Source organism: Rhinoraja longicauda, chromosome 6 (assembly GCF_053455715.1).
Source record: "Rhinoraja longicauda isolate Sanriku21f chromosome 6, sRhiLon1.1, whole genome shotgun sequence".
Taxonomy (NCBI): domain Eukaryota; kingdom Metazoa; phylum Chordata; class Chondrichthyes; order Rajiformes; family Arhynchobatidae; genus Rhinoraja; species Rhinoraja longicauda.
Window position 1 is genome coordinate 34,248,756 of NC_135958.1, and position 14,097 is coordinate 34,262,852.

The 14,097-nt window shown below is 43.3% G+C and overlaps 1 protein-coding gene across 1 annotated transcript in view; it reads right to left on the bottom strand.

The window, feature by feature from the left end:
- LOC144594711 (beta,beta-carotene 15,15'-dioxygenase-like) overlaps positions 1-14,097 on the bottom strand; it is a 35,937-nt gene that overhangs the window by 16,772 nt on the left and 5,068 nt on the right. Inside the window, exons 2-6 of the mRNA XM_078401554.1 lie at positions 13,215-13,343; positions 10,331-10,460; positions 8,258-8,405; positions 4,341-4,488; positions 403-593 (exon numbers count right to left, since the gene is read on the bottom strand). Of these exons, the coding sequence (XP_078257680.1) occupies positions 403-593; positions 4,341-4,488; positions 8,258-8,405; positions 10,331-10,460; positions 13,215-13,343 (746 nt within the window). The remainder of the gene's footprint in view (positions 1-402; positions 594-4,340; positions 4,489-8,257; positions 8,406-10,330; positions 10,461-13,214; positions 13,344-14,097) is intronic.

Below are 14,097 nucleotides of genomic sequence, written 5' to 3' on the forward strand. Positions count from 1 at the left end.
ATTCCTCGTATGTTGCAAAACCTACTTGGCTAATAAAGTATGATTATGATTATGAGATCCAGCATAGAAACAGGCCGTTCTGACGACTGGAAATGCGCTGACTATTCATTTATATGAATCCTTTACTAACCCATTTTACTCTCCCCACATTCCCATCAACTCCACCCAGATTCTACCTCTCACCGACAGACCGGGGCAAAATAATCTACCAATTCTGCATATGTTTTGAGATGTGGGGAAGAACAAGAGCATCTGCAGGAGGCGCATGTAGGGGGAACGTGCACACACACAACACGCAGGCCAAGACTGAACCCAGATCACTGGAACTGTGAGGCTGCAGCTCCGCTAGTTGCCCCGCTGAACCACCTTGCCTCCATGAGTAATTGTTTTCCCGCAAAGCACTTGATCATATGTTCGAGGGACAACGTGTGGCAGCTTCAGGGCTAGGCACACAAGTGCCTGCCAGACAATGACCACTTCCGACAAACGAAGGTAAAAACTGCCACCCGCAACATTCAATGTCATTGCCATCCCCGATCCATCCACCCTCAACATACTAGGCTCACTCCTGGCCAGAAATTCAACTAAACCAGCTGCGTAAAAAGTGCATCAATAAGAGCAGATCAAAAGGTGAACAGCAACAGGCCCTATGGCCCACAATGTAGCCGAACATGATGCTGTGTTAAACTCAACTCTGCTGCCTGCATATGATCCATATCCCTCCATTTCCTGCATATCCACATGTCTATTTAAAAGCCTATTAAAAGCCAGTATTATATTTGCCACCACCACCACCACTGTGGCAGCACTTTTCAGTCATCCACCACATTCTGTGTAAAAATCTTGCCCCACACATCTCTTTTAAACCGCCCCTCTCACCTTAAAGCTATGCACCATTGTCTTTGACCCTGGGAAAATGGTTGTGACTGTCTGCCCTATCTACCTACACCTTTCATAATTTTATATCTGCATGAGAGACTCACCTCCTGACATCCTAAACATTTCCCACCATCTACCTATCACGAGTCTGATGGAATAATCCTTGAACGTCACCCATCCTTTTTCTCCAGAGATGGTGCCTGACCCGCTGAGTTATTCCAGCACTTTGTGTCTATCTTTGGTATAAACCAGCATCTGCAGTTCTTTGCTTCCACGTAGAATACATAGAATACATACCAGGTTCTTCAGCCAACTCTGCGCCGAGCTCCATGCCAGCTTTAACTAACCTTTTCTGCCTGCATATGATTCTTATATCTAAATTCCCTGCTTATCCATGTGTCTATCTAAAAGCTCCTTAAATGCCACCATAGTATCTGTCCCAACCACTATCCCTGGCAGCATGTTCCAGACACTCATTGCGCTCGGTGTAGAAAATACCCAAAAGATTTCTTGATATTGGTGGTTTTAATTCACTTCTTCAGGTGCCATTTTGTGGACGAAGGGTCTCGACCCAAAACATCACCTATTCCTTTACTCCAGAGATGCTGTCTGACCCGCTGAGGTACTCCAGCTTTATGTTATTTATACAATTGGCACCGTGTTGAAGTTGTGCAAATGTTATGATGGCTGCTCAAGTGCTTATTGGGTTTGGTTAGTGAGTAGACGAACCACAGAAACCTGAAAGTTCCCGGGCCTGATTTGTTGGCACATCCTCATATGACTGTTCACATCAGGGGCAAACTGATATGTAGTTAAATGAACTTCTTCGGTTGGGGGGGGGGGGGGGGGGGGGTTGTGCACAATAATCCACAAAGCCTCATGTCCAACTGCCGAAATCACCAACAGGTCCCAGAGAGACATAGCCCAGAAACAAAAGGGAATTTTATAAGGGGTGAGGTTTTATACAAAGTTTCTGCTTCCACCTTGTGTGTGGTCAGCTGATAATAAAAAAAAGCAACAAAAAAAAGACAAAAGTCAGAAAATTTACTGGCTAAAGAATTTTATAATATAACTAGACCAAGTGGACCCGTTGGTCACAACCCTCTCCTGCATTGGTGCAGCACCCTCTTCTCCCCCACTCATGCCTCCCCTCCCTTCCCTCCCTTCCCTCCCTTCCCCCCCTTCTCCCCTCCCTCCCTCCCCTCCCCCCTCCCTCCCTCCCCCCCTCCTCTCCCTCCCCCTCCAGCAAGCCTGGTGGAGCATATGTCCCAATCAGCATCAACGATGGCAAAGTGGAAAAGGTTGAAAGCGTCAAATTTTTAGGCGTAAATATTATACCAACAATCTGTTGTGGATTAACCACACTTAAGTGACAGACAAAAGTGCACACCTCTACTTCTTAAAATTTGGCATGTCTCCAATGACTCTTGCAAACCTCTACAGATGCACCTTGAAAAGCATACTGTCGGATGTCTGAAGAAGGGTCTCGACCCGAAACGTCACCGATTCTTGTCTAATCCATTGAGTTACTCCAGCTTTTTGTGTCTATCTTTGCATGGTATCACGTCTCAGTTTGGGAAACAGCTCTGCCGTTTTGCAGAGAGTTGTGGGTGTAGCCCAGTCCATCACACAGACCAGACTCCCCACCATTGACTTCATCTACATCAAGCTACCTAGGGAAAGCATTCAACATAATCAAGGTCCTTTCCCACCTGGTCATTTGTTCTTCTTCCCGCTTGTGTCGAGCAGAAGATACAGAAGCCTGAAAGCGTATACCGGCATATTCAGGAACAGTCTCTTCCCCTGTTATCTGACTTCTGAATGGTACTTCCATCAGCCAACGTATTGTCCCAACACTCCAACCTATTTCATTGGAATTTTTCTCTGGAACTGCTACCCTACATTGCTGAGTAACTATATTCTGTACTTTTGTAGCTCTCTCATTGTACTTGCACGTGGCTTCATGTAGGGTATTTACCTAGATGAACTATTAACTAGAATTTAACTAGAAAGCATACAAACAAAAGCTTCTCAGTGTACCTTGGTACATGTGACAATACTAAACCTAACCTAAGGTGTTGAATTGGGAAAGCAGATAGCCTGGTCAGCAATAATAGACAATAGACAATAGACAATAGGTGCAGGAGTAGGCCATTCAGCCCTTCGAGCCAGCACCGCCATTCAATGCGATCATGGCTGATCACTCTCAATCAGTACCCCGTTCCTGCCTTCTCCCCATACCCCCTCACTCCGCTATCCTTAAGAGCTCTATCCAGCTCTCTCTTGAAAGCATCCAACGAACTGGCCTCCACTGCCTTCTGAGGCAGAGAATTCCACACCTTCACCACTCTCTGACTGAAAAAGTTCTTCCTCATCTCCGTTCTAAATGGCCTACCCCTTATTCTTAAACTGTGGCCCCTTGTTCTGGACTCCCCCAACATTGGGAACATGTTTCCTGCCTCTAATGTGTCCAATCCCCTAATTATCTTATATGTTTCAATAAGATCCCCCCTCATCCTTCTAAATTCCAGTGTATACAAGCCTAATTGCTCCAGCCTTTCAACATACGACAGTCCCGCCATTCCGGGAATTAACCTAGTGAACCAACGCTGCACGCCCTCAATAGCAAGAATATCCTTCCTCAAATTTGGAGACCAAAACTGCACACAGTACTCCAGGTGCGGTCTCACCAGGGCCCGGTACAACTGTAGAAGGACCTCTTTGCTCCTATACTCAACTCCTCTTGTTATGAAGGCCAACATTCCATTGGCTTTCTTCACTGCCTGCTGTACCTGCATGCTTCCTTTCAGTGACTGATGCACTAGGACACCCAGATCTCGTTGAACATCCCCTCTTCCTAACTTGACACCATTCAGATAATAATCTGCCTTTCTATTCTTGCTTCCAAAGTGAATAACCTCACACTTATCTACATTAAACTGCATCTGCCATGTATCCGCCCACTCACACAACCTGTCCAATGAATTACAAGGAGCGAAAATAAGCTGGAACGATTCCAAGTCTGATCTCCAGCTTGCCTTGTCAGCACAGTGGAATCCATTAAACCTGTTTCCGTGGCTCTGAGTTGTAATGAAAGGAATGTAGGGCATGATGCAAATAAATTAATGAAATATCCCCTGAGCCGCTCCATCGTATCAATCTCCCTTAACAATCCAGGCATGAATTCTTCACGGAATAATTCACCTTTTTAAAAACCAAGGTAATTATAGAAAACCGCTTAAAAGAAACATTAGCCACACTGAACCATGCCTTCAATCAAAAACTGAAAATGATCTTTTAGACTTCTGGGGACCATTAATTGGGCCTGCGGTGCTACCTAGCTTTCTTTAAAAAGACTCGGGATCTTCAACCTGAAACATTAACTCTGCAGATGCTGCTAAGTTTTTCCAGTATTTTCTGTATTTGTTTCTTATTTCCACTTGGTTTCGTTTTTCATTTACCTGGTTTTACAGTTGGTACTTTCACAATCAGGTACTGTGTTCTGCCTTTCTCCCCAATGGAAGTGCCAATGTTGTAGGTGTTTCCATTTTCATCGTAATGAGGGTGGGCTGTTGCCAGATTCAGAGGGACATAGTCCGCTTGGTCAACCTATTTAAACATGCAAAAGGAGAAATAAGTTACCCTTCGGCTTTGACATCCAATATAATTTTTTCCTTTATCATTTTTCACTTAGAAAAATAACTGATCAACAAAAATTCAACTGATGTATGTTGGAAAGAACAAATAAATTAAAAACTATTTCTTGCGCATTTGCAATGACGCCCATTTTCTTTCTTAAGTTGTCCAGTGATTATAAAATGGAAATTTGTATTTGAACTTAGGCATACTTCCAAAGGTTCTTTTAATTTTTCACCACCCCAGTGTGTTAGTTAAGATGTTTTTAGCACTGTAAAGTCGATAGAATAAAACCTCGATACTTATCCTTTCAGAGAATGAGATAAGCAAAGGGTTGAATCATATTAATCAACAAAGCATAGTTCTTTGCACATTGACATGGAATTGGTACTAATCAGGGAGTTCGCTGCTGAAGGCCTTGCCTTCTGCGCTTTCAGGCAAGGTCAAATGATGTCAAGAGGACAATAAACATTAAACTTTAACACACATCCATTCCAAGCCATTGTTGAAAACCTTGGAAAGTAATCTGTTCTATGAACTTTAGACTGAACAGGTAAAAGGGAATACAGGAGATATTGCAAAAGACTCTCGGAAGAATGGGAACAGAAGTTCTAGAGCGGAAAATAAATTAAGGGCAGGGCCAATTGTGAACGATGTGAGAGGGGAGGTAAATACAGAAGTTAAAGTGTTGTACTTAAATGCGCGTAGTATAAAAAATAAAGTGGATGAGCTTGAGGCTGTTAGTCATGGGCAAGTATGATGTTGTAGGGATCACTGAGACATGGCTACAAGAGGACCAGGGCTGGGAACTGAATATTCAGGGGTACACAATGTATAGAAAAGACAGACAGGTGGGCAGAGGGGGTGGGGTTGCTCTGATGGTAAGGAATGATATTCATTCCCTTGCAAGGGGTGACATAGAATCAGGAGATGTTGAATCAGTATGGATAGAAATGAGAAATTGTAAGGGTAAAAAGACCCTAATGGGAGTTATCTATAGGCCCCCAAACAGTAGCCTCGACTTAGGGTGCAAGTTAAATCAGGAGATAAAATTGGCGTGTCAAAAATGTAATGCTACGGTGGTTATGGGAGATTTCAACATGCAGGTAGACTGGGAAAATCAGGTTGGAAATGGACCCCAGGAAAGAGAGTTTGTAGAGTGCCTTCGAGATGGATTCTTAGAACAGCTTGTACTGGAGCCTACCAGGGAGAAGGCAATTCTGGATTTAGTGTTGTGTAATGATCCTGATCTGATAAGGGGACTAGCGGTAAAAGAGCCATTAGGAGGCAGTGATCACAACATGATAAGTTTTACTCTGCAAATGGAAAGGCAGAAGGGAAAATCGGAAGTGTCGGTATTACAGTATAGCAAAGGGGATTACAGAGGCATGAGGCGGGAGCTGGCCAAAATTGATTGGAAGGAGGCCCTAGCAGGGAAGACGGTAGAACAGCAATGGCAGGTATTCCTGGGAATAATGCAGAGGTTGCAGGATCAATTTATTCCAAAGAGGTGGAAAAACTCTAAGGGGAGTAAGAGACACCTGTGGCTGACAAGGGAAGTCAGGGACAGCATAAAAATTAAGGAGAGGAAGTATAACATAGCAAAGAAGAGTGGGAAGACAGAGGATTGGGACTCTTTTAAAGAGCAACAAAAGTTAACTAAAAAGGCAATACGAGGAGAAAAGATGAGGTACGAGGGTAAACTAGCCAATAATATAAAGGAGGATAGCAAAAGTTTTTTTAGGTACGTGAAGAGGAAAAAAATAGTCAAGGCAAATGTGGGTCCCTTGAAGACAGAAGCAGGGGAATTTATTATGGGGAACAAAGAAATGGCAGACGAGTTAAACCGTTACTTTGGATCTGTCTTCACTGAGGAAGATACACACAATCTCCCAAATGTTCTAGGGGCTGGAGAACCTAGGGTGATGGAGGAACTGAAGGAAATCCACATTAGGCAGGAAATGGTTTTGGGTAGACTGATGGGACTGAAGGCTGATAAATCCCCAGGGCCTGATGGTCTGCATCCCAGAGTACTTAAGGAGGTGGCTCTAGAAATAGTGGAAGCATTGGAGATCATTTTTCAATGTTCTATAGATTCAGGATCAGTTCCTGTGGATTGGAGAATAGCAAATGTTATCCCACTTTTTAAGAAAGGAGGGAGAGAGAAAACGGGTAATTATAGACCAGTTAGTCTGACATCAGTGGTGGGGAAAATGCTGGAGTCAATTATAAAAGACGAAATTGCTGAGCATTTGGATAGCAGTAACGGGATCGTTCCGAGTCAGCATGGATTTACGAAGGGGAAATCATGCTTGACAAATCTACTGGAATTTTTTGAGGATGTAACTAGGAAAATTGACAAGGGAGAGTCAGTGGATGTGGTGTACCTCGACTTTCAGAAAGCCTTCGACAAGGTCCCACATAGGAGATTAGTGGGCAAAATTAGGGCACATGGTATTGGGGGTAGGGTACTGACATGGATAGAAAATTGGTTAACAGACAGAAAGCAAAGAGTGGGGATAAATGGGTCCCTTTCGGAATGGCAGGCAGTGACCAGTGGGGTACCGCAAGGTTCGGTGCTGGGACCCCAGCTATTTACGATATACATTAATGACTTAGACGAAGGGATTAAAAGTACCATTAGCAAATTTGCAGATGATACTAAGTTGGGGGGTAGTGTGAATTGTGAGGAAGATGCAATAAGGCTGCAGGGTGACTTGGACAGGTTGTGTGAGTGGGCGGATACATGGCAGATGCAGTTTAATGTAGATAAGTGTGAGGTTATTCACTTTGGAAGCAAGAATAGAAAGGCAGATTATTATCTGAATGGTGTCAAGTTAGGAGGAGGGGGAGTTCAACGAGATCTGGGTGTCCTAGTGCATCAGTCAATGAAAGGAAGCATGCAGGTTCAGCAGGCAGTGAAGAAAGCCAATGGAATGTTGGCCTTCGTAACAAGAGGAGTTGAGTATAGGAGCAAAGAGGTCCTTCTACAGTTGTACCGGGCCCTGGTGAGACCGCACCTGGAGTACTGTGTGCAGTTTTGGTCTCCAAATTTGAGGAAGGATATTCTTGCTATGGAGGGCGTGCAGCGTAGGTTCACTAGATTAATTCCCGGAATGGCGGGACTGTCGTATGTTGAAAGGCTGGAGCGATTGGGCTTGTATACACTGGAATTTAGAAGGATGAGGGGGGATCTTATTGAAACATATAAGATAATTAGGGGATTGGACACATTAGAGGCAGATAACATGTTCCCAATGTTGGGGGAGTCCAGAACAAGGGGCCACAGTTTGAGAATAAGGGGTAGGCCATTTAGAACGGAGATGAGGAAGAACTTTTTCAGTCAGAGGGTGGTGAAGGTGTGGAATTCTCTGCCTCAGAAGGCAGTGGAGGCCAGTTCGTTGGATGCTTTCAAGAGAGAGCTGGATAGAGCTCTTAAGGATAGCGGAGTGAGGGGGTATGGGGAGAAGGCAGGAACGGGGTACTGATTGATAGTGATCAGCCATGATCGCATTGAATGGCGGTGCTGGCTCGAAGGGCTGAATGGCCTACTCCTGCACCTATTGTCTATTGTCTATTGTCTACACTTCTGAAATTCAATGTCATGCCAACTTGCAAAACACTCATAAATTACCCTGGCACTAGTTTAATTCGGACATAGAGGTCACTTCAAACTTTGAGATGCATATCAGTTCAACAATTGTAATGAAATATCAAGCAGTTCACAAGTCAAATGCTTCACCTTTTCCAATGTCTCCAGTGATCGTGGATCTATTCTTCTGATGTAGTTGACTTCTGATGAAGCATAGTAATTCTCACCATATTTGATTATGTTAATCAAACAATTGTCAGTGAAATCAGGAATAACGTGCGTAAGATAGGAAAATGCTCTGAAAATAATAACAAACAGGAGCACTTTTTTATTTTTATTCATTTATTTTTCTATTTTGAGTCAGATTACAAAGAAACAATTTATTCAACCATACGAATAAATTGGTTTTGGGAAATGAAGAGGGATACGTTAATCATTCTAATAATTATCATCCATTTAGTTTAGAGATACAGCGTGGAAACAGGCCCTTCAGTCCATCGAGTCCACTCCACCCATCGATCACCCCGTACACTAGTTCTATCCTATGCACTGGGGACAAGTTCCAGACGCCAATTAACCTACCAACCTGCACATCTTTGGAATGTGGGACGAAACCGGAGGTCCCCGGAGAAAACCCACGCGGTCACAGGGAGAACGTACTAATTCCGTACAAACAGCACCCGCAGTCAGGGTCGGACCCGGGTCTCTGGCGCTGTAAGGCAGCAACTCTACCGCTGCTGCACTGTGCTGCCCTGTTAGTTTATTATAATTAGTGATGATATTAGGAAAAGGGGAGGTGCAACGAGACCTGTGTGTCCTTGTACATCAGTCACTGAAAGTAAGCATGCAGGTACAGCAGGCAGGGAAAAAAACAAATGGCATGTTGGCCTTCATAGCGAGAGGATTTGAGTACAGGAGCAAGGAGGTCCTACTGCAGTTGTACAGGGCCCTGGTGAGACCACACCTGGAGCATTGCGTGCAGTTTTGGCCTCCTGATTTGAGGAAGGACATTCTTGCTATTGAATGATGCAGCGTAGGTTCACCAGGTTAATTCCCAGGAATTCTCCACAGTCCCGCCATCCTGGGAATTAACCTGGTGAACCTAAGCCTATGTGATTTAAAATTAGTGAGGGTACTTTTAAGAAACAATTGACTGCACAGGTCTCTGCAGTTCAGCAGACAAATTACCTTAAGATAATCCAAAGAATGATTCAGGTGAAACTATGAGAGTATGAACAGAAAGATTACAGTTGAAAAACAAAATTAGGTTTAATGGATACCACTCAAACTACAGAAAGTCATCATCTGGACTCCAGGTTTCTTTCTTTCTCTCTTTCTTTTTCTTTTTCTTTTTCCTTCTTTTTAACTGGGGGGTGGGGGCAAGGGGGGGTGTGGGAGGGGAGATAATACAGAACAATACGTGTATAATCGAATTTATAATGTAGTTATTATTGCTTACTATGAAATGTAAAATGTATGAGTTCTGTTAAAACTTAAATAAAAAAAATAATTTAAATTTAAAAAAAAGAAAGTCATCATCTCAACATTTGCTCTTGCTTTAAATAATTTATTGTAATCTGGATCAATTTTGCTAAATGTTTGGAAAACAAGAAGGATTAGCCTTGAGGTGCTCTCATCACTCTTTCATTTTGCCCCTCAGCAAACAGTTGAACAAAAATGCTTACGTTCTGATAGTTCTGAGCTACGCAGCTTGGAACATGTGTTTGCGACTTCGGAAAAATAATTTAAAATCAACACCAAGGAAGCGAAAGGTTGGGAGACATGTAGGAAAGAAAACTGCAGATGCTGGTTTAAACCGAAGGTAGACACAAAATGTTGGAGTAACTCAGCGGGTCAGGCTGAGGAAGGGTCTCCACCCGAAACATCACCCATTCCTTCTCTCCAGAGATGCTGCCTGACCCGCTGGGTTACTCCAGCATTTTGTGTCTACCTTCCAAAAGGTTGGGAGAAATGCTTTGATGGAGGACAGCCATCTACCATCAAAGATTTCATTCTTTGGCTTACAAGGGAGAATAGAAGAAATGCTTGAAGCAGATGAAGTCACAAGGCTGCAAGGAGGGATGGGTCAGTTGGATCGATTTTCATTCCAGTCATGATTCTTTTGGGCTGCAAATTTCTATTTACGTAGTATCAATGGAATTGAAAATTAAAGTATCGGCATTTCATTTCTTTTCTTACTTAGAAAATTGCAACGTTTCTTACTTGGCAAAAATATTCTTGCATGGGTCTGGATAAGCCATTGTGCCAAATTCCGACACGACAATCCTATTGGCTTCTATATTCTTCTTGTAAGTATCACTTTGGAGATATTTGCTTCTGTAGAACACCTCACCTGGATTTAAGAATATAAAAGTGAGTGACCATTGCGGTTTGTAGAAAAGATGATTCAATTCCCCAACCTTGGTTTGGACATTTAGATTATAGCGTAACGCTTTTGAGCCTGTGACCTGCTCCACTTGCAGTGCTTCATCCAGCCACAAGTTCTTCTACATCCAACGTTACTAATGTGTGGGATGGAACTGTAGACGCTGGTTTACACCGAAGGTAGACACAAAATGCTGGAGTAACTTTTTCACTCAGAGAGTTGTAAATCTGTGGAATTCTCTGCCTCAGAAGGCAGTGGAGGCCAATTCTCTGGATGCTTTCAAGAGAGAGTTAGAGCGAGCTCTTAATGATAGCGGAGTCAGGGGTATGGGGAGAGGGCAGGAACGGGGTACTGATTGTGGGTGATCAGCCATGATCACATTGAATGGCGGTGCTGGCTCGACGGGCCGAATGGCCTACTCCTGCACCTATTGTCTGACTCAACAGGTCAGGCAGCATCTCTGGAGAGAAGGAATGGGAGACGTTTCGGATTGTGACCCTTCTTCAGACTGAGTGTCAGGGGAGAGGGAAACTGGAGGTATCGCCTATAAATCAGAGAGACTGAGTGCAGACTGAGCGATTGTTTAGCTGAGCGATTGTTTAGCTGAACATCTACCCTCAATCTGCCTTCGCCATTTCCCAGTTACCAAACATTTTTGCTTTGCTTGGGCAGCTTACAACCTGGTAGTAAGAATATTATTTTTTCTAATTTCAAGTAACCCTGGCATTCCCCCTCTCTCCGTCCCTCCCCCACCCTAGTTGTCCTGTTAGTTTCAGTTCGTATCCCATCGTTATCACCTCTTCCACAGCCAGCAATGGACCATTGTGGGCTCCACCTTTCCTTGGTCATCTATGCTGGCTCCGATTTGTTCTGCACCTTTTCATACATCTCGTTTCTCTCTTCTCGGACTCTCAGTCTTAAGGGTCTCGACCCAAGACTTCACCTATTCTTTTTCTCCAGAGACACCGCCTGACCCGCTGAGTTACTGCAGCACTTTGTGTCTTTCTCCAATGTTATTATGATCAAATTGCACTTGGACTGACTTATACTCATCCCAATACAAGGTAGAATGCCGACAAACATATAAACAATGTGAAACATGTCCATGTACTTGTACCCACGATGGTATCCCTCCTTGCTCCAATTCTGTTTGTTCCTCCATTCTCCCTTTAGAGGAAGTAATTGACTTTCATTTTCTTGGAGTTTTAGGGTTGGTGTCAATTTGAAAATAGTGCTATCACATATTAGGATACTGAGGTATAAATTCATTCATATGTATATGCATAGAAAACTTGCTTTAAGGCTATCAGACTTATTTACTCCTTGCGAAGGTCACCTTTTCAATTTTGAAATTATTGCCAATTTTGTAGTCCTTCCATCCTCACTTTAAGTTTAGTTTAGTTCAGAGATACAACGTGGAAACAGGCCCTTCGGCCCACCGAGTCCGCACTGACCAGCAATCCCCACACATTAACACTATCCTACACGCACGAGAGACAATTTTACATACACCAAACCAATTAACCTACATACCTGTACGTTTTTGGAGTGTGGGAGGAAACCGAAGATCTCGGAGAAAATCCGCGCGATCACGGGGAGAACGTACAAACTCCGTACAGACAGCACCCGTAGTCGGGATAGAACCCAGGTCTCTGACGTTGCAAGCGCTGTAAGGCAGCAACTCTACCGCTGCGCTACCATGGCTGCCCTCTTCAGGTTAAGGTTAACTTAAGGTTAAAATCCACTGCTTCTTCCCGATGAGGATGGTGAGACTCATTTGGTGGCTTTACCAGAGAACTGGTACAGGCACAATGGGCCAAGAAGCTTCCAACTGTATTTCTCTATTGACTGTGGCACATCAATTGGCAAAAGAAACAAAGGTGGACACAGTGGAGCAAGGGAATATAACCGCAAGGGTCATTATCACTTATTATCACTCTTCGGCATTTCTCTTCATATGACAGATCACATTTCCTCTCATAGAGTTCTCGAGTCATACAGTGACACAGTGTGGAAACAGGCCCTTCGGCCCAACTTGCCCACACTGGCCAACATGTCCCAGGTACACAAGTCTCACCTGCCCCACCTGCCTGCATTTGCTCCATACCCCTCCAAACTTGTCCTACCCATGTACCTGTCTAACTGTTTCTTAAACATTGGGATAACCCCAACCTCAACTACCTCCTCTGGCAGCTTGTTCCTTGCACCCACCCTTTGTGTGAAAAAGTTACCCCTCAGATTCCTATTAAATCTTTTCCTCTTCACGTTAAACCTATGTCCTCTGGTCCTCCCATGTGCTGCTACCAAAGCAAACTATAAGTATCAGAAGATAGACACAAAAAGCTGGAGTAACTCAGCAGGTCAGGCAGCATCTCTGGAGAGAAGGAATGGGTGACATTTCGGGTCAAGACCCTTCTTCAGACGGATCACCATCAGAACACGCAGTCAAAACATAAAGCTCAGACAACATTCCTTTAACCAATATGACAGTTCCCATTACTGCATCAATTCATATTGCATAACCATTTTGAGTTGTGCCATACTTGAGCTTTATGGGCAGGCATCAACAATCTTTTAATTGGATCTCTGCAGAACCTTTAAAACAAAGTTAATCTAGTTGTTGCATGCAGTTCATTACCTTGAATAGCATTTTACTAAACAAATGGATAGAGAAGACAATCTGTAATGGTCCTGCTATTTATTAATTCTTTATTAACATACCATTTTGAAAGGTGAAACTATGCAGCAATGCTAACCCATCAAACCAATGGTTGTAGATCGTGTCTCCAATTTTATGTATGCCTGGTCCATTTCGAATCAGTATCCCGTGCAGCCATTTTGGAATTTCACCTATTTATTGTTAAAATAAAATTAGTTAAAATGGTATCTTATTCTATATTTATCAGTCATACTTTTAAGAAGAATCATAGGAAGGAAATTCAATGCACTGTGATTAACAGGACATGCAAATTAAGAAAAATTAAGAATTTATTGACAAGACCACGATATTTATTCACAATAAGCATTCACCATTTATTCTTTTTTAAATGCACCCAAGGGACTCAGGATGTGGAAATCACAGCCATGTCTCCCATGAAAAGTAAGGCGGTCTCTCTTGAAAATGCACTGAATGGAGGATTTCTCTGGGGAAATTACCACGGTTTTACTGACAGAAGCTGCTGGCGTTTCTGTTTTCTTAATACTTCATGAACTGTTGCAGTTAGCATGCAATAAACAGCTTTTCACTGTACCTCAGTACACACGACAATAGACTAAACTGAGATTGAGCTGAACTAATTGAAATTTTACATTGCTTTCCAAAGTAGTCAAGACATTTCTCTTAATATTTCCCATCGACTTGACTGCACATGTGCTTTATTTCATACCCTGCGGTTCTAATTTTGGTTCCCTTTCACAGAATGAAACTTTCCCATTTCTGGATGACCTTTTGAAAGCTAGAAAGTCCCTCATCGTCCTTCTCTGGGTGGTTTCCAGCTTGCAGCTCAGCCATTACAGTGCTTGGCCTTTAGCGCACCATGGTCCAGAACAAGGGGCCACAGTTTAAGAATAAGGGGTAGGCCATTTAGAATAGAGATGAGGAAAA